At 36.8% G+C, this 20,965-nt stretch overlaps 1 protein-coding gene across 1 annotated transcript in view; it reads left to right on the forward strand.

The window, feature by feature from the left end:
• PHTF2 (putative homeodomain transcription factor 2) overlaps positions 1–20,965 on the forward strand; it is a 44,654-nt gene that overhangs the window by 9,622 nt on the left and 14,067 nt on the right. The window contains exons 2-7 of the mRNA XM_010016348.1: positions 1,604–1,660; positions 5,099–5,168; positions 8,266–8,424; positions 13,424–13,589; positions 14,262–14,426; positions 18,865–19,066. Of these exons, the coding sequence (XP_010014650.1) occupies positions 1,604–1,660; positions 5,099–5,168; positions 8,266–8,424; positions 13,424–13,589; positions 14,262–14,426; positions 18,865–19,066 (819 nt within the window). The remainder of the gene's footprint in view (positions 1–1,603; positions 1,661–5,098; positions 5,169–8,265; positions 8,425–13,423; positions 13,590–14,261; positions 14,427–18,864; positions 19,067–20,965) is intronic.

Below are 20,965 nucleotides of genomic sequence, written 5' to 3' on the forward strand. Positions count from 1 at the left end.
ATATTTAGAGAAAAAGCCAGAACAATTAGATATAAATGTCTGGGTGGAGTGGTTACTCAAGATAGTGGCTTTTTAATTGCTGGCTGTTATCCAGGTGGGGTTAGCTCTTAAACTTCCTTTGGTTCAATTAATCTAATTGTAGCAAGTGCTTTATTCTGCCCACTACAATGTGTGACTCCCTAATTATTTTCCACAGTCCACAATGTTTTTCCCAAAAGAGAGGTGCAAAGTATTTATTATTATTACCAAAAAGCAAGTAGATTTTTATTCGTCAGAGTTTTAACATTTTCTAATATAACACTGAAGACTGAAACAGTAAAGACGAATCAGAACAATGTTTGCAGTGCACACGCTCATGCTTGGGCCTTTTCTGTGTGTTGCAGTATGTGAACTGGAAGGAGAAGCCTTCTCAAACTCCACACATGTCTATAGGTCTAGGTAGAACTGGGATGGAAAGGTTTTAAAATTGGCACAGTGAAAAAGATCACTACTAATTATTATCTGGAAAAACTATTTGTGCAGGGTTCAAAGCAATCTGATTATCTTTGATAACGTCTTAGAGAACTTGGATATATTGTCTCAGATACTGACTTGTCACTAACTCACATGAGAATTTCCTGAAGCTTTAGGTGATTGTTCTTCAAAATATAGCAGTCATTGAGTGGCTTTCTTGTATAAACAAGTGCACAGTAATTTCTTAAGTTAATTATAGCTACCTGTATGGGTGGTTATTTAAAATGACGGAACTCATCAGAACTGTTCTTAGTGGTAGGATTTTAATACATGCTTGCAGGATCAACCTTCAGCCTTCCTATGGTTCTGCTCTTATAAATACAGGAAGTTTTCCAGAGTTCTCTGGTGAGGTTAGAGCCTGGGAGAAACCAAGTCCCTTTTATTCCAGTTTTTAACTGAAAACTTGCATTTAAGCAGAACTCAAATGTTTAGAAGAGTTTCATGAATAAATAGGAGCTTAATGAGAGTAAACAAATTTGGGAATAGGTCTACTAAGAACATTATTTCATCAGTACTTCAGTGGGAAGAGTGACATTTGAGTTTTCCCTGGCCTGTAATCCTGTTGATTACCAGCCTGCACAGCAACAAAATATGTTTTGTTGCTGTGCAATCTTAAGAGATAAAGCTAAAGACAGAGTAGCTGTAAAAGTGGGTGGGGTGGAATGGGAAGTATAGAGGGAGGTCGTGTCAAAAGTAAGTTAATTGAAGGTATGGGTTCCACTAGGTGTGCACGGTATTTTCTCTAAAGTTAACCGAATTGTATCAGTGTTGCTTCTGTAGGTCTGCTCTCTGTCAGTACAGAGACTGGAATCCCCGTGGTGCTCTCAGTCCTCTGACTCGCACAAGTCATGCGAGGAGGCTGGGGCTGTCATCTTGCTCTCCTCTCCCTTCTGGCACAGCTCACTTAACAAGATTCCCTAGATCCAGTCCAGCCGAGATGGAATGGAGAAGACAAAGATTTCTTTGTAAATAAATCCCCCTGAGGAAATGCTGTTTTCATGCTTATCTTGTTGATGGTTGATTGATTGATTTTTGTTTGATCAATGGCTTTTAAAACCTAATGTAGTTTTTGTGTGTGTGTTCTTTTTAGATTGGCGCATATGATCAACAAATATGGGAAAAATCAGTAGAGCAAAGAGAAATAAAGGTAATAGTATTTCAGCCTTTGTTTTTGGCTAGTTAGCAGCAGCGCTGTCTGATTGTGTAGACTGGTGCAGTTTACATGGTATTTAATACTGGTAAAGTAAAACTAGACTTCTGGAGGGTAACCAACCAACATAACTGGCATACTATGCTCTGTTTATTCTACATAATTAATAAGTCTGCAGCATTTAGAGTGCTGCATCTTTCTGTATTTTTTTCTGTATGTCTTTTTCTGTACATTTTTCTTTTCAGTTATCTTAAGCCAGGGCTTAGTTGTTTTAGTGCCTTTGTCTTTCACTTTTCCTTGTGATGAATTCTAACGTCAGTTATCTGAGCTCTCTTTACTTCCAGTTAGTTACCTTATACCTGCAGTTTACTTTTCCTCTTTATGACGCTGTCATTGTTTTGTACAGTTTATTAGACTGGTAAGTACCTCAGGCTTTGTTTCTCTGAACAAGCAGGTTAACAGTGTTCTTTGCATTTTGGTTTAACTAACAGTGCCATCAGTGTCTGCCACATTGCTAAACTTTTGGAGAAAAAGAAATCAGTCCTAAATGTGATAGTTCTATGGATTGTATATTATGTCATACTCCATGATGTTTAAGTTAATTCAAGTAACATTTTCTTGCAATTAACCTTTATTTCTGCAAATAGTGCACAGAAGAAGTATGCTAGTACTGCATGAGTTTCAAGGCATTGAATTAGAATTAGAATCACAGAACGGTTTGGGTTGGAAGGGACCTTAAAGATCATCCAGTTCCAACCCCCTGCCACAGGCAGAGACACTTTCCACTAGAGCAGGTTGCTCCAAGCCCCTGTGTCCAACCTGGCCTTGAACACTGCCAGGGATGGGGCAGCCACAGCTTCTCTGGGCACCCTGTGCCAGCACCTCAGCACCCTCACAGGGAAGAATTTTTTCACTAGAGTGGACTAGAGGGGGAGAATCACCTCCCTCGACCTGCTGGACGCTTAGGACAGAAGTTCTTGTAACTACTGTATAATAGGGCATTATTCAAATAATGTGTTGTAAATAATGCCTTGTGCTTCTTCAGAATGCATTTTGTTGGCTTGGGAGCCCAGTAACTAACAAATTAATGACTGTGTCTATAGGAGTTTGTGTTGACTGAGTTTATTATAACAATGGTAACACTCAGACTACTAAGTTCAAGTATTGCACATTAGTGCTTTGATCTCAAAGCTACTGTTTATAAATGAACCTTACTAAAAATCTAAAGCTTTATTAATTTTTAGCAGGAAAGCTGTTTCTGAGACTATAAATTTACAGTTTAGTTAGAAGTATAACAGTGTATCAAGATTCATTTTAAAATATGTGCAAAAGAATTTTTACAATATTAGCAACTATTTTTTAGCATTTTTATTTAAACTTTATTTTTACTATTAGTTAGCTGAAATGTGTTTGATGCTGAATAGAAATCGTATGAATTAGCTGGATGGGCCTAAACGATATGAAACACTATGAATATTTGTGTTGATTAAGTTTGAAACATCTCTGTTTTGCATATATATTACAGATATTTGTGATGCATTAAGAGAGTAGAGAAATTGCACCTGAATAGATGGAATTCTTTCACCGTCTGTAGTCCATGGACACTGATGAAAGCATTTGAGATTTGACCAATGGAATTTTTAAAGAATGTGCCTCCACTTCTTTTCCTGTGAAAGATGCTTCAAGTTATACAGTTGACTACCTTTTTTGCGGAATTCTTTTTTCAAAATGAAAACATAACTTTAGCCACAGTGGTACAATTTTCCTAGGATTGTGCATGTGTTTCCAGGCAGTTATTTCTTCTAAGAGGCACAGGCATCTTTATTTCGACATTAAAGAAAAATCTTGTGGCCCATAAGCAGTTACACATTTGAAAGTTACTACATCATCCAGCATTTTATTTTTAAGATTTTAGATCTTTTTTATGAAATGGTGTGGCGCACACAAGATTTTGCAAGAATCTGTAGATGGTTCTAGAATTATAGTTATTTCCAATTCTAATTATGGGCTTGTTTTCTCATTCCACATAAAATTACTGTGGTTTTAAGACTACTGTTCTGTGAAAATCTTGTACGTCAAGCTCTTTGCAGTGCTTAACTCTACATGCAACTGGTTTTCTCTATTTGTCCTCCTCAGAGCACATTTTATCCTATCGGTTTCAGTTCTATGTGCTAATTTTGTTTTGTTTCAAGCAAACTCTTACTTCAGGTGGTGACTGTGTATCTAGTTCATTGTGAACTGTTTGGGGTTTTTTCCTCCCAATTATTATTTCAGCATGAAAAATAAATCCAGTTGAATTTGGATGTGAGAAATATTTTGAGCTGCGCTCTATCTGAATCATTTACTTGATATAGTTCATATGAAGATTAGCATTTCCGGATTCACTGATATTTCTCTCATCCATAATAATTTAATTTTTATGCTTTCATCTGAATTTAATGTTTGCATTCAAGTAATAAATGTTTTTATACATGGATGAAATAAGACAATGATCGAAATTACAGTTCACCTGTGAATTCAACTGCTTTTTGAATGAAAACAGTTAAACCACTTCCATTTTGATTCCATTTGTATGCAAAATATTTTTTGAGATACTACATTTTGCTCTGCATAAATTGTATTCTGTGGAATCATTATTGGCTAATGTGACCAAGAGCCTAATCTGAAGGGATTGGAATAAACTAGTGGCTATCTCTGAAGCTTGAGGGTACAGTATCACATTTTGGCATTAAAAACAAATGTTAAAAGTTTTGCAAGATAGTTTGGCTCTTCAGTGAAGGAAGATGCTGTTTCTAGAAGACAAAATAAGCTGCTTTTTCTTCCTCCTGTTTTCTTGTTGTGTGGTGGGTTTTTTTTTCTTCTCTTTTTAACAGGTTAATCTATATTCACTAGTAAGAAAAAAATCAATACTTTTCTAGAATATAGATTCCTGACAGTGGAACTTGCTGATTAGTGGCTCTTGCATTACAACATGATTTTCTGTTTAGGTTGGAAAGAAAGTATTGCAATGTAAGCATTTTGTGAAGTTTAATTAGACATCTAAAGAGAAAAGAGATTCAGAAAAGTAATTTGTTGTTAAAGTTCTGAAAACCTAATAGAAGCATATTACTAATTCTTGCAAGTGTATGCATATGTTGTCTGTGTAATCCCAAACCATGAGACATGAATGCTTAGTGCTTAACTGTGTTTGAGAAATTACCTGATGGGTCAGTAATTGGTTGGGTTTTGTTCAGATTGAGAAGTGTGCAAAAGGCATTTATTGTGCCTTGTTCCTTAGAATGTTTATTTTATTGTACTTTAAATCAATGAAGTTGACATATTTGTCTGAATTTTTAACAGCAGTATAGGTTAAATACAATTACTGACCACACAGATACCTTTTCTTGATGTCTGTCATCTGCAGGAATGTATTTTGATAGTATTTGCCTATTGCAGGGTTTGAGAAACAAACCAAAGAAAACAGGACATGTGAAACCAGACCTCATAGATGTTGATCTTGTAAGAGGTAGGTCCTGAGCTAGAAAAAGCTGGTTTTCTGAGTGTAAAAATAGCTGCCATCCTGTGTCTTATAACAAGACCATATTAGTAAGCTTTTTCAAAACAAACCTATAAACTCAAACAACCCCTCACCCCAAACCCATCAAAAACCCCCACAACAAACCCTACGTAATTCCTCTTGACGAAGGTGGATATGAAATATTGTTAAAAGGTGACCTTTAGATTAAACTGAAGACTTAAAAACTTGTTGTAAATTTTGTTGTATAGATTTAGAAAAAAGGAACACATGGATTGTCGTGGAAAAAGGTTTTGGAGTTATTAGTTCAGAAATCTCCTACTGCCAAGCATTCAGATTTCTTCCACGTCTCGTGGCATCTAGCTATTCGGCTGTGGTGAAATTTCTGGAGAGAAAAAAAGCCTGGATTTTTTTTGGATATTTCATGTCTGTTTTAAATAGCAAAACGGCAACAGAAGGTCAGACAGCCTGAAACTTTTCAAAAAGCCTTTAGTCTTCATTTATTTTTATCTTTATAGAATTTCCCTTATGCCTCATGAAGGCTGAGGAAAACATGATTAGCATTATTTTCCATGAGCCCAGCAGCCAGCACAGTCTCCTGAATCTATTCCACGTTGTGCTCTTTGAATTCAGTCTCAAATTAACCTAAGCACGCTGCTTTGCTCTTGCCCTTAGAGATACACAGGCACCCTCACACCCAGAGCTCACCTTTAGAGACCTGCTTCTGCCCTTGCTCTCAGGCTGCTTCACCCCTTCACCAGTGAGTCTGACTTGACCTTCACTTAGCACTGCCACGCTCGCTCAGGTTGCTGGCACCACACACAAACAGCCCCATGGCTCCTGTTCTGATGTCTGACTCTGGTGCTGGCACTCAGCCCTCTGTGTGTGTGCTTGCACGTGTACAGAACAGACTGCCCCTGCCCCTGGAGAGAGTTAAAGGAATTTAATAAGAAGATAGTACAGGCTGAGCTGATCAGGCACATGGCTCAGCCAGACAAGCAGCATCCTAAGCAGCAGCTATTTATGCATGGCCTTACTCATGGCCTTACTTTTTATCTGCTTACTTATCAATTTCCCCCTGCTTGTTCCTCCCTAAATCACCTAAGCGCCTCCTTTCTCCCATCCTTGGTTCTTCCCTGAACATCCCATAATTTCTGTGCAATCTGAGCTCCTTTTTCCCTGTATCCCATAATCATAGAATCACAAAATGCACAAAATGGTTTGGGTTGAAAGGGACCTTAAAGATCATCCAGTTCCACCCCCCTGCCACAGGAAGAGACACCTTCCACTAAAACAGGCTTCTTAAAACCCCGTCCAACCTGGCCTTGAACACTGCCAGGGATGGGGCAGCCACAGCTTCTCTGGGCAACTGCAACCTATGCCAGTATCTCAACAGCCTCATAGTAAAGGATTTCTTCCTAATATCTATCATAAAATCTACCCTCTTTCCGTTTAAAACCACCCCCCTTGTCACTATATGCTGTTTTAAAAAGTCAGTCTCCAGCTTTCTGGTCAGCCCTTTAGGTACTGGGAGCTGCTCTAAAGTTTTCCCTGAGCCTTCTCTTCTCCAGGCTGAACAAGCCCAGCTCTCTCAGCCTCTTCATAAGAGAGATGCTTCAGCCCTCTGATTATCACTGTGGCCCTCCTCTGGACTTGCTCCAACAGGTCTACATCCTTGCGTTGGGGACCCCAAAGCTGAATGTGGAAGGCAGCCCCACAATGAGTCTTAAAATGAATCCCACACTCATTTTAAAGAAAGCAGCAACTTTCTTTCCTTTGAAAGGTGATCTGGATTGCTGCTCTCAATGACTCATGTTTATGGACAACAGAGCTGATGGCTTTGCTAGGACAGCCCTCGGAGGGGCCTTGTCAAGGTGCTCCTCCTATGATTTGGATTTCTCTCTGCCCTTGTGCCTCTGTCCTGCTCTGGTCTTGGGCAGATGGGCCTTCAATGATGGGCTGGTGACTCCATTGATGGGTCTAGAAGAATCCCAGCAGGGTATTATTTGGGCCTCTCCAACAGCCATTGTCTCTTTGAGGTCCTCTGCAGGTGTGCAGACCAGCTTTTATCACATCACCTGACAATATGGCTTTAAAAATGGGATTGTGAGAGAAAGAAAGAAAATCAAGTAACATTTGAACTTTAAAGAAACAGAACCAAAACCTAAATGTTTGTAGGAATTCAGGAACAGCCGTACAGCACTTCAATATAGTGATATACATGAATAGCATTTAAATGACTGCTCTGCGTGGATGTCTAAGTTGGTATTAAAGTAGTTCCAGTACAGGCAGTGTTTCATCTGTGCCAGCACAGAGCTCACTAATGCCAGTTCTACTTGTAAACAGGGTGGAGATGGCATAGCAGCATGCACGAGTTGCCCTTTCCAAGCAGTAACCTTGACATAATTTAAGTCACACTCCCATTAGGTAAATGTTATGCAGTTTTCTAGCTGCCAGAGAAGTGGGAATATTCAGGAAGAAAAAGGAATAGAGGGATATAAGAGAGAAAGGACATTTGAATGAGTGAAATGGAAAATGGTGTTGGAGGAGAGGCTTCCCTGCTGCTGGGACTGTTTCCTCAGCTGGACAGATATTCTTCTGTACTTCTCAACCATATTCCATTCCCCTGAATGAAATGGCTGGAGCAATTTACAGATGTTGATGTTTTAGATCTCCTTGCTGTGCCAGCAAAGGGCTCTGCTGTGCCTGCACAGGCATGTGGAATTTGCATATGACTTCCTTTTGCTTCATAAAGTTTCTGATACCTCAGTGAAGCACTGGTTTTTAATAATTTATTTTAAAATAATTTTTACCTAGTAAGAAATGGCAATGTTTTATCATTCACACATTCCAAAATCTAGGCAATTATAGAAGTTCCCGATAATGGCAGTCAAGAGGACACCAATAATTTACACAAATTTTTGATTGAGGAGATGGTGAAATGGTGGAAATGTGATATTTATTAAAATGATAATGTTTAATAAGTGCTCCTTTAAATAACTCTCTTAACTACTCCCGAACTGAACAACTGAAGTTATTATTAGCCATAACAATTAAATGTATCAAATTTCTTTTCTTTTTTTTAAAGGATCTGCTTTTGCTAAAGCAAAACCTGAAAGCCCTTGGACATCTCTGACCCGCAAAGGAATCGTGAGAGTTGTTTTCTTTCCGTTCTTCTACAGGTGGTGGCTACAAGTAACATCAAGGGTCATCTTTTTCTGGCTGCTTGTTCTTTACCTTCTTCAAGGTAGAGTTGGATTACAGGATCAGCTTCAACTGAGTGCCTTATTTTAACCATATGGAAGCTGCTGTATGTTACTTGGTTCACTTTAGGCTGTTAAGGATCATTGCAGTATTTTCAGAAAATACTGGAATGGCACAGTCCCAAAGATGTGTCTTTTGGTTAACATTCCCTTTACATATATAAAGGTGGCATACTGAAAACTTAAGGATTTCCTCACAGGCTTTCTAAAGCACTTAGCACACGCTTAGGTTTCCAGGACTATTTAATTTAAGTTCAGGACTGATCAATATCAAGGAGCCTTTGGCTTAGGCAGCGTATTTTGTCTTGGGCTTTGGGTCTTTTTGGTACTTGTGCAGATCAAGAAGCAAGCAAGGCCAAACCTGCCAAGGTGCATGCAGCTTCAGCAGCCTGGTGGGGTGATCTGTTTGACCAGTTTTTAGTCATCTTTCCAGGTGTTACTTTGTCACATCAGAGGCAGTGAACTTCTAGCTTACACTTCTGTCAGACCTTAGACATGCTTCTGAATGACTGGTAAATGAGGGGTTTATTGTGCTACCCGCATCTGCTGATTTTTTTTCCATTACCATGGGGAGACAATGCATCTTAATTTGATATTTCCTAGATTATAGAAGGAATTCTGAGCAACTGTTGACAAACAGAAAGCAATTCACAGATTTCAGGATGCTCAATTTTGAGTTCTTGTAATCTGACTTTGTGCTTCTTTTACTTACATGCAATATATGAGGAAAATTAGAAAGGGAAGAATGTAACGTAATGAACAAGTAACAGTGTGGAAGTCACAAGAATAATGAGTATATCAGAAGCATGGATCAGAACAAATGGAACAGAAAACTGGGAGCAATTTAAGTACCCTGAGAAGCTAAATGACTTGAAAGTTTTCCTCTGAAATCCAATTAAAATACAATATTACTTTTTCAATTTTACCATCTGTCCTTGCAGTTGTGAATCACTGTATAATTCGGAAATTGCATTTAAAATAAGAAATGGAGTTAAAAAAAAGAGATGCCAGTGCCTCTTGTATGGTGATGTTAGCAGCTATAAAATGAATTTCCCAGTTCCAGTGCCCCTAAACTTGAAATATTGACAATTATTCCTGTGGTCTCCTATCAAAACTTCTTATCCCTGCTTCCAGACAGCTGTTTAGGAAGTATTGTTCCACATATTAGCATTTGTGTATACTGTGGTAAGTGATCCCATAGTATTAATAATTTTAATCTCATTTGTAGTAATATAGGTAGTAAAATATGTAAGTTATAGTTCCTTTGCTACCATGTTTGTAGGTGTTACCATGTTTATTTTGAGAAACACCATTATAGTCATTTTTTATATTCATGTTATTATATTTATTTTAAAAATATACCCACACTTAATCTGTGGAGCCTCCATAAGACTCCAAAAGCAGCACAATAGTAACTCAGTGCAGATTCTGAGTGCAAGCAACTTTTTTAGGACATTAATTACAGGGCTGTTTTGTGATTAACTTTTTTTCCTTCAGGTTTCTTGGGATGTGTGATTTACTAAAATTACGGTCAGGATGCATCATTTCCCTAATCCATATGGTCTGTAATGTGACAAAATGTTTCTGATACTTCTGAGGCTGCAAATTAACAAACATTGGAAAAGTATTAATAATATTCTGTATGACTCTATAATCCAGCTATTTGAAAAACTTATTTAAATTTTTCTGAATTAACTGCAGAGGATTTGGGGGTTTTTGAAATTTAAGACTTATAATGTATATGTAAGTGAATTAAATGGACAATTTTTTAAGTTGGAAGCTATTTAAAACAAACCCCTCAAGCCTCTCCTTCTAGCGCTTCTGCGTAAGTTTTACTTAGATTGTACTCAGAAGCTGTGCTCAGTTGTTCATTTTGTACCAAATGGGTAAGGTAGCACCAAAATGTCAAGAATCTATTAAGAGACCTTAACAACAAAACACTTCAAATTCCAGTGGTTGTATTTTTGAGCTCTGAATCTGAATTTAGTCTTGTAGCTCAGCCTTTGTCATCATGACCGATTCTCCCTGGCACTGTTGTAAAATGGTCTGACTTTATTTGTTTATATATGTTTAATTAAGTGTTTTCTATTTATGAACTGCATTACTTGGAATTATTGCTTTGAAATCAGTTAGCTTTAGCACGATACCTGCTAGCATTTATGTAAGTCTGCAGGAAAGAACTCTTTCCTTGGCTGTGGATTTAAATTCCAGGTTTTATTTACGTTGGTTTCCTTTAGTATAAAGTGTGATTAGCAGAATGTGTAATAAGAGAACTACAGAGAAATGGGTTTTTATCCAAGGTCATGGAACAGGCCGATGAATTAAGGTAGAAGTAAAACCTTTTTCTTCTGACTCCTTATCTGTTTAGTATATAGCACTGCTGATTTTGACTTTAAAAATGTTTCTATATTCTAACAAGAAAATGAAGTGTGACATTATACTGTGTATCTCAATTGTGTGTTTCTTAAGTATGAAACAAGAAACTTTAATAGTGATAGAATAATTGTGTATTGTGGTGAGATACATATGTATGTATGCATTTTTAAATGTGGTAATACAAATATTTCAAAGCTTTAAATGCTATAATAATAAATGCTTGTTGGTTTTTGGAATGTACAGTTGCTTCCTTTGACACAGATTATTGCTCTTTGTGATATAATATACTTTGTGTTTGTTTCACAAAATGAACCACTGTAGTTTAGAAAAGTACAAGTCCAAATCCTATAAATAAGTAAAGAAATCATTAAAAGTGGTATGATAAATTCTGTTTGGAAGCCTAGCTGTGTTGGTAGGAGCAATTCTAGGATATTCTGAACCACAGTGTATTGACACACTGTGCAGGAAGAAGTTCTTGGGTTTCCTTCCTGTCCTACTGAAAACATCAGGAGATCTGTAATGTTTTCTTAAATCTGTGTGAAACTTCATGGTGGGAATCTTCAATCTGCAGATTTGTATCTTATGGAAGATGATGATTTCTTCCATGTCACTCTGCTTTGCTAAATGTGTTTTACGTAATGAAAGTCATCTTGTAGTGAAGTTCAAAATCATATTGTGGAGGCCCACTCCTGCAAATCGTTTCACATGGATCTTTGGAGCTCTGTGTTCTCAGAAATACACGTTTATCCAAATTGTATGGTAGGAGTCAAAATTGGCTACTTATTTACACTTTATTCCTCATGAAGCTAATTGTATGTATGCGAAACTTGGATAAATTCATTTAGGAAGGGGTGATATTATCTGTAATTGCCTCCTACTATCTGTACCTTTGTTTATTTTTTAAAAGCTGGATTTCTGATTGATGCAAACTGTCTTTCTGAGAAACATCATCATAAAAAACTTAGTCCATATGTAGTAATAAAAGATGCTTTATGTGTTCTATGTAAGACTTCTAAGTTAGGAAAAAGACTGATGGGAAATTAGAAATGGATTACCACAACCAAAAATAATTCCATTGTGTTTCTAATACTGGTTGCCTTGCTAAAGTTTATTTCATGAAAACAACATCTAATCTCTTCGCATCACAGGTACCTGCTGTGTTAGGTGTGGCTTCATGTGATACATTTTAGGTGTTTGAATGTGGCATATAAATTTGCATGTGGCTGTATATTTTTTCAGTTAATTTCAGTAAAGAACTGGTGAAAACCATTGAACTTGTACCAGGTATTTCTTGTGCTAGGAACAGGTTTAAGTTATGGGACTCTCACTTCTTAGTGGTCTAAGAACAAAACCAAGTTCTCATGGGACACGTAGATATTAGGCACAGAGAATTATTCCCCTGTTTCTGAATTGTCTCTCGGAGATTTTGTATTATTTTTTTCTTGATATCTTCTCTCAGCTGAATTACAGAACATGGCATTTCAAGCCATAGAGGCACAGCAACAGGAACATACAATAAGCAGAGAAAAGGGAGGGATCACCTCTTCTGTCTGCTCCATGTCTGTTGAGTGTGCTTAGATCAACTTGAAGCCTGTAAAGACATTTCTGAGTTGCAGAAGTTACAGAAGTGGTTGGGCTCTGGCTGCAGGAGCAAGAAGAGTTACCTGGGTGTTGACTATATATAAAAAGTTATAGGTTACAAAAATAACAGTTAACTGTGGAGTTGGAAGCTGCCGCTTTTCCAATTGCAAGTGCTACTTAGTCTTGGTCATTTCAGCTGGACCACCTCATAGTTTACATGGTTTGTCTCTGATCTTGCCTCATTGCTAGAAAATATGCACACAGGTATGTATGAAATGTAAATAGGGTTGCGCTTACGCATGTCTGTCTATCCATATGGGTAATTTTGTCCTTGGACTGGAATACGGAGTTTAAAATGCATTCTGCTAGTGAATATAAAGTTTCTAGACTCAAGTCTGTTAATCCTTCTGGTATCAAAATAGATATATTGTTCACAGAATTAGAGGCTAGTTGAGGTTGGCATAGACCTCTGGAGATAGCCTGAACCCTGCTCAAGGCATGGTCAGCTAGAACAGGTTGGTTGGGGCTGTGTCCAGTCAGGGTTTGAATATCTCCAGGGATGGAGAGGCTTTGACCTGTCTGGCCAACCTGCTTTTGTTTTGGTGAGTTGTACACTGCTTCATTATAGGTGATAGAGAAATAAATTTAATTGGGCTGCTTTAAGGATAACATTTGCTTTTTGGTTTTGTCTCCGACTGAAGCTTCACCTTCATTTAAAGTTTCATGATGTGTCTAGCTTTCCAAATGTTCCCCTACCTTACTTCATTCTGCCACCTGTTTCTTGAGCTTTTACATAAGTGTAAAAGAAGAGATGGGTATTAAGTCAGTAGGCAACTATTTAAATCTTTATTACTGGCTATTTCATTGCAATTATCATCCCTTCCTCTCAGAATTACATGGGTTGCTTTAAAATGCAGGTAAAGGACTAGATCTGAGTGTTTGTCTTTTTAACAAAAGCCATGTAACAAGTTGGCCATTTCAGACATTGCAAATATTGAACTCAACTTCATTTCCCTTCTTTTCCAGTTGCTGCTGTAGTGTTATTCTATACAGCCCAAAGCCCACATAATATACCTCTGACTGAAGTAATTGGGCCAATATGGCTAATGTTGCTACTTGGAACTGTGCATTGTCAGATTGTTTCAACACGAACTCCTAAGCCACCCCCCAGCACAGGGGGTAAAAGAAGAAGGTATAGTCTATGTTATAGTACTTATTTAGGATTGTTAAACTATTCTAAAGAACGTGCATGAAAAAATGTAGGGGTTTACAGTCTCTGCTTTGCAAGAGATGAGAAATTGGTACTCTCTTTGTCTGAGTTCTTAATTGGTGCTCTTTAACTTTTATGCATTGACTAATTTATGCATTGTTTTATTTGAATTTTAATGCATTGAATCTGACATTTTGCCTCAAACAGTTTGTATCTGAATAGTGGTAGAGTGACAGTATTTACATTGCTGCAAGTTTAGTTTTATAACTCCGTGCGCTACTGACTCATGATCTTTGTGGGAAACGTACATTAGAGGAGATGCTACTGGAACTGTAGAATTTAAGTCTTCCTGCAATTCACTGAGTATGGTTGCTGCAGTGAATTGTCCCATTAAAATGGGAAGACCTGCAGTAGTGAACTTTGCACGTCTAAGCCTCTGATGGTGAGATGAAATGTATTTTGGGTTTAAGTGTTATGATAATGAGTGTTGAGGTTAGTTTTATTAAATGGAGTTTATTAAATTGATGTGATAAAGCTTTAGTAAAGTATTTTGAAATCTTGCTTGTTTTTGCATGCTTAAACTGCTGAACACGTTACAGAATGAGTAGATTGCACTTATAAAGCTACCTTCAATTTTGATCTCTTCTGATGAAGGAAATTAAGGAAAGCAGCACATTTGGAAGTACATAGGGAAGGAGATGGCTCTAGTACCACAGATAACACACAGGAGGGAACAGTGCAGAGCTACGGTACAAGCACTTCTTGCAGTATTGGCGCTGTCTTCAGAGATATCTGGCATGCTGCTTTCTTTTTATCAGGGTTTGTATTTATTCAAGGCTACATATGTGTTAGAGATGCATTATCCCTTTTCTAAATAAGTAAACATTGATGTAATGATTAAACGTTTGTTGATCTAGTTTTTGTTCTCTAATAGTAAACTCATCTCAGTATTTGAACATGTACTAATGTGTTGTTTCTTGACTCTTGTAAATGCTCATGCAATTATATGTTGATGTAGGAGTACTCTGTGGGCTATTGGGAATGAACCGACTCGGTTTCTCAATTTTAATCAAATAAGAAAATTTAACTCTATAAGTTTTCTTTATTACATTAGCGGCTTATTACTCTGACAGAATGCTTATTGAATTGTATGACTGTCATCAAATAACATGCTTTTTGTGAAGGAAAAGCCTTCAGGATTCAAATAGGCACAGTGCTTAGTTTATAAATAAACACTGAAGATGCATTTTCTAATGATTGGAAGAAGCAACTAACCCTGTTACGTGCCAGAGCTGTTTTGCAAGTGATCGATCTGATAATGTAGTGCTCCAGGCAATTAAAAGTTAAAAACACATTCTATAGCAGTCTGTGCTCAAGATACACACAGCATTGTGAGTGCTATAGATCAGTATTTATTAGCAGGAGAAAATATGCTCATAAAAATAGTAGGGAATTGAGAAAAGGGATACTGCAAGTTACTACATTGATGTTTTGTTGTGCATGCTGCATCTTAAGTATGGCAACAGTAACGTGTCTGTCATACTTGTGATATGTGCCCTTAACTACTGGTAAAGCTTACTTCATGTGGTGTTACATTCTGGGAATATGTAGTTGAAACCCTGGAGAAGTTTTTGAAATGTTTACAAATACTGCAAGAGGAGAGTTCCTTTGCCTTTTTCTGTGTAAGATGAAGCTGGCTTTGACAAACTATGAGTCACAGTGATAGACACCACTGCTGTTCTTTGGGCTGTGTGCATTACTTTCTGCTGTGCTTGGAGTGTAATCTTGTACACTTTTGAGTGTTTTCCGCTCATGGAAGATGCTGATGTGCAGTAAGAAGAGGAGTGTTGGGAGACTCATTTGTTTTTCCTTTACCTTCCCTGGTATTGAGCTCAGAGTGTTTTCAGTTCAGGAGGGTTCAGTGGGACTTGCTCTAAGGACTTGTTTAAACCATTTAATGAGAAGTAGTGTGTGTATGTATACATATATATAATATATATACATATATATATTACTTGGTGATGTTACTGAAAAAATCTTGTGAAACCTCACTGCAAGGAAGCTCTTTAGTGTTACCTCTCCTGATTCTTAAGACTTATTTTGAAGCTTTTTAGATGAGGACTTTAGAATGTATCATTAGTGTTTATTTACAGCAGTTTTCCACATATATTAAGCTTTGAGATACCGTTTTGTGGAATTTTAAATATAGGTCTTAAACGCATGGTTTCAAAATTAACCTCAAATTGTGTTCTTTGCTTTAGGGCAGGACACTCTGTACTCAGACCATTTGTCTACACTCAGGTCATTGGTAATCTGGAACTGTGTATTCAATAAATAACCTTTCGAATGGCAAAACTCAGTCTGACTAATAAGATATCATTCTAAACTTCAATTCAGCACAGGGCCAAATTAGAAAATACTAATTATTAATTTCACTGGAATGGATGTCAATATTCAAATAGATAATTTATTCAGAATGTAGCAGTGATTTGGGACAAATGTGTCCTTACTCCAGTTATGGAAATCTTACAATTGAAACTTCTTTAAAAGTTTTGCAGGGAGGAGGTTTGGGGTGTTTTTTTGACCAACTCCGATTAAAATACAGAGGAACAGAATACTTGACAGTCTTGAAGAAACAAGATTTATGTAGAATCATATAATGGTTAGGGTTGGAAAGTACATCTTCCTTAATATTTGTTCTTAAGTAATGCATGATTAAGACTGAAAGCTTTCCTCGAGTTAACTTTTGCATATGTTCAAGCTTTTTAAGACCTTGGTTATATTCATGGTGTTGTCCTGTCTTACTCTTAAATACTTTGAATTCTAGCATGAAATTTTAAAAGTTGATTAATGATGTGTATGTATATAGTAATTCTAGGAAACTATGCATTTTTATCAGGGAAGTATTGTTCATGTTTGCTATTGGGCTTTTTTTATCAGTATAGTGCACCCTGGTGATAAGTGGAAATGTATGCTTTTCTGGCTTGACACTTAAATTTAGGGATTCTTACAAAGAATAACTTTGGTTCCCACGTTAGAGACTAATTAAAGACTTTGGTCAAATTACCTGTTTTTCAAAATGAGCCTTCGTTGCTATCTGGCTCATCTTTGTCTTGCAATTTTAGCAACATTGCTTGGGTAGTGAAGTCCTATCTGAACAAATTATGTCTACGTTCTTTTTTTCTCTTATTTGCTCCTACTCAACTGTTTGAAGCTACTTCTTCCTAGTAGCTTTCGAATTTAATGTGAAATGCAGAGAAACTTCTCAAGTGAACTGTGGTATAGTTGTCCTGTTACTCTATTTACACAGCTAAGTAACTTGTGGAGTAATGAGTGGATGTGTACATCTACGTATGTGATGAGAACTGCATTGCCTTTTGCACTGTTAAGAAGAATTTTTTAAAAGTGCCAGAAGTATATTTAATGCAGTAAAAATTGTCCTCTCTGGGTTCCACCTTATTGCAGATAATTTCATATTATTGCTACTTCCTAGTGCTCACAACTGAGCTTACTGAAACATACTACTTCACAATGAGTTGCCCCTGAAATGCCGATACGTGCTTTGTTCCAGAAGTGGAACAGCAATTTTTTCCATTAAGTAATAAGCTAAGCTTTCTCTTCCTTCAGTTGTTTTATCTTCATTAACTTAGTTAAACAATGACATTATGAAAGGCCACAGAAATAAAGCTCTAACATGTTTACTATTGATAGTTTGACATTTTTGTCCAAAGCCTCAGTAACATTTTAGATCATCTACTTAATGAACCTAGAAAATGAAAACTCTGTATGTGAGTTTTGGTAATATGCAAACAGGAGATATAGTAGCTGTTTCTCCACCACAAAATGCATGCTAAAGCATCTTGCTGTCTCTCTACTTTTGTAAGCTTATAATAAAAATTAATCTATGCAAATATATAATAACTACAGAAAGTGTTTCTGCTGTTTTTGTACTCATTTAGAAATAAAGTTGGCTAAGAATTTAGGGAATGGATTTTTCCATTTTATCCAGTTCTCCCTAGCCACTTTCTGTGTTCAGGTCTTCCCTGTATATGTGGGATACCTTATCTTGGGAGGAATGTGAGGCGACTATCCCAGTTCTCTTGATTTGTTTGATGTACATGTTAAAGAGGAATTTAATCTTCTGCTGTGTAATCCAAGCTCTCACAGAATGCCTCACTCCTTAAAGAGAAATGCAATGCGTATTCCCTCGTAGAAGCACAAGATCAATTGAATAGATTCTTGATGGGTTTATGTCCAGTGTTCTACTTCTAATAAAAATTAAAAAAATCTGGAAACTTGATTTGAAACACTTTGCCCCCCCTCCAAGTGTTCTTAACAACCAAAATCTAATAAAACAAGATACTAATTGCTTAAATGAAGAACTGAAGTAGTCTCTATTGATAAGGTAGCAAGCTACTATTCCTTTGCATTCCTTCATTGACTGCCATTTCCTAATTTGGAAGTATAATCTTTCAAATACTTACTTTGAGAAAGCCTCTTCCTGGAATTAGACATTCTTGCTGCTACATTTGTTGGCTAGATCTTGACATCTAGAGAATGTTATAGAAGACTATTCATCACTACTTAGTAGTCTTAGGAATAATAATACTGAAGCATAATTCATAACCTTATTTTGTGACTTGAAAACAGGCTCAGTTAGTGTGTTTGTAAGATACATTGAAACACGTTGCCAAGGGTGTTACTGGATAATACGGGAAAGATTAAATTAAACACCTTCTGTTTAGTAGAGTTATCAATAAGGTGAGTGTGTTTAGAACAGTTACAACAAAACCCATCTGTGTACAGAATACTAACAGCATGTTTGTTTGCATCTTCAGGAAATGGCATACTTGCTTTGAATTAATAACACTTAAACTTTTAGCATACCTCTTTTTTTGTTGTTGTTTAGATAGAATAGAAAAGTTTCTCATTTACGATTGAGGCTTGTGGTTCTAATATTGCCAAAGTGGCTGTGAAGTTTCAGTTCTAATACATAGGTTTCCTTCTTTCTTTCAGTAGCTAATGATACAATTTTCTTTCAGACACTGACAATTCCTTTTGTAACACTTTTGGGAAAGTATAATATGTATTATATAGAAGATGAAATAGTTATAAATATTGCATCAAATGTTAGTATTGTTAGTTTGTGGTCATCTTAGTTAAACTAAAATGGCTTGAGGGGGATAAGCAGGATTTAGACTGGAAAAAAACCCGAGAGAATCATTAATATATATATATGTGTTTGTTTCAAATATAGATCTAAGAAAACAAAGATCTCAATAGATAAATCCACGGAGACTGATAATGGGTACGTGTCCCTTGATGGGAAAAAGACAGGTAAAAGCAGTGAAGAATGTATGCAGGCTCATGAGCGTCGATGCGAGGTGATTAAACCAGAAGAGTCGGGGTGGAGCACTGCCACAGTGAGAGAAGCCTTCAGCAATCATAGTCATCACAAAGTAAGTGTGCTTCCTTGCTTCCAAAGTAGGGTTATTAATTTGTCAAATGGTGTGTGAGATGTATTTTTACAATGCTTTTGATTCATTCTTATCTACTTTACCCTTAAAAAGGTTTTTAAAATTAAATCAGATGTAGGACCCTGGGGCCAAAAGTCTTTTTATTTCATCCTTAGATTCCTAGCCTTTCCTTTTTCTTGTAGGAGGATCAAAACATTCTTTATCATTCTGTATTTCAGTGCACAAATTTGTGTGCTTTTATATGTGTTTTTTTACCAGACCAGCTGAACACACTGTACCCTTGCCTGTCTCTTTGATACTTTGGGCACAGGTCTGTCTATGCTAAAATGGAACAAATTTTGGGTTACTGACAGTTTACAATTTTGAGGTCATTTTTGAATTGGTCTGTGTAGAAGATGAAGAAAGCTTGAGTTCTCAGTGAAGTAGGCAGGGCTCTATACTGAGGAATAGGGATGGGATGGAAGCATAGTAAGTGGTCATGAAAGAAAACAGAACTTTCAGGTTGTCTGGGTCTTAATATCTCCTGCATATCCTATTTTCATCTTACTGTTCTATGGAATAGCTTTTCCAAAACATGTTTTCTGTCTCTCTCTGGTTCTTGGCATTTGAACATGTATTGACAGTGTTACACTTGACTCTGCCTCATTGGTAATTGCCATCTATGATCAATCATAACAAAGAGTTTTTCTGTGATCATATCGAAGGGAAAGTTTATTCTACTGGAAGTATCCAAGTAGACATTTTTATCAAGGAAAGGCATTCTTTATGGATTTCATAGCCAAATTATATAACAACCCCTTAAAAATCCCTATGATTAAGTCAGAATGAGGGTGATGAAGGTTCATCTTGGGGTAAAAAGTTCACTCTGTTGCTCTGCAGGAGGTGCTTTCTCAGCAGTGATAGCAACTGAGGTTCAGTTGTCTTTATAAGTTCCAAGCATTTTGCATTCTTGAAATTCGATAAATCAAGGATATAAAAAAGTAGAAAGAAATAAGTTGAATAAAATAAGAAGTAATCTTTAAAGAGTTTTCAGTTACTTTGGTAGAATGGATGAAATATTGTCTGTGTTTAACTTGCTTGGTGAGTATGCATCCACATTAAAGAGAAGCTGGCACAGGCTAAATAGACTCCTCTCTTTACTCTTTCTCATCTCTTTCTCCAAAGACAATCAATACATGTTGGTGCCACTGCATGAGAGCAGATAAGACACCACAGATTGTTCTGTGTCTCTCTTTCTCTATGCAACTTAGCTGTTAAAAGAGTGAAATGACTTGACCTTGAAGCATCTTGGAAAACAGATCACGGAAAAGAGAATGATGTTGCCAGGAAAGGGAAAGGATTTGTTGTGGAGAATAGCTTCAGTATTTTTGTCCTTTTAGCATTTCATTGATGACAGGAAGACTCCAAAGGAAGCTTTACAGGGTCCTATCTGGTGATCTCATAATAAATGGGCATATACAAAAATGTTTTAGACAGCTGAATGACCCTTTGCTGCCTGGTTTTCTTTCTGTAAGGGCTACTTTAACTTTAATTTAAAATCAGAGGAATAGAAAGTGGAATAAATTAATGATCTGAGTATTCTGCATGCAATATGTAGAACTTTTTCTTTGGAAGAAGAGGTAAATGTTAACTTTGTACTCTATGTGTTGATAATTCAGTGTTACAGGGTCTGCTACCGCAGTTTTGGTGGGATTTTTTTGTTTGCCTCACCACCAATTTTTGGGCTATATTGCCTCTAAGCCTTTTATGGTAGGTTCGGTTTAGACAAAATCACATTAAAATAAAAATGTTAGAATTTTTCTTTACTACGATATGAACTAGCCCTTCATCATCTGAGAAGTGCTTATTTTGATGTTAAAATTTCTATTTTAGAATTCCTGC

Source organism: Nestor notabilis, unplaced genomic scaffold, assembly GCF_000696875.1.
Source record: "Nestor notabilis isolate BGI_N333 unplaced genomic scaffold, ASM69687v1 scaffold8016, whole genome shotgun sequence".
In the NCBI taxonomy this organism is placed as follows: domain Eukaryota; kingdom Metazoa; phylum Chordata; class Aves; order Psittaciformes; family Psittacidae; genus Nestor; species Nestor notabilis.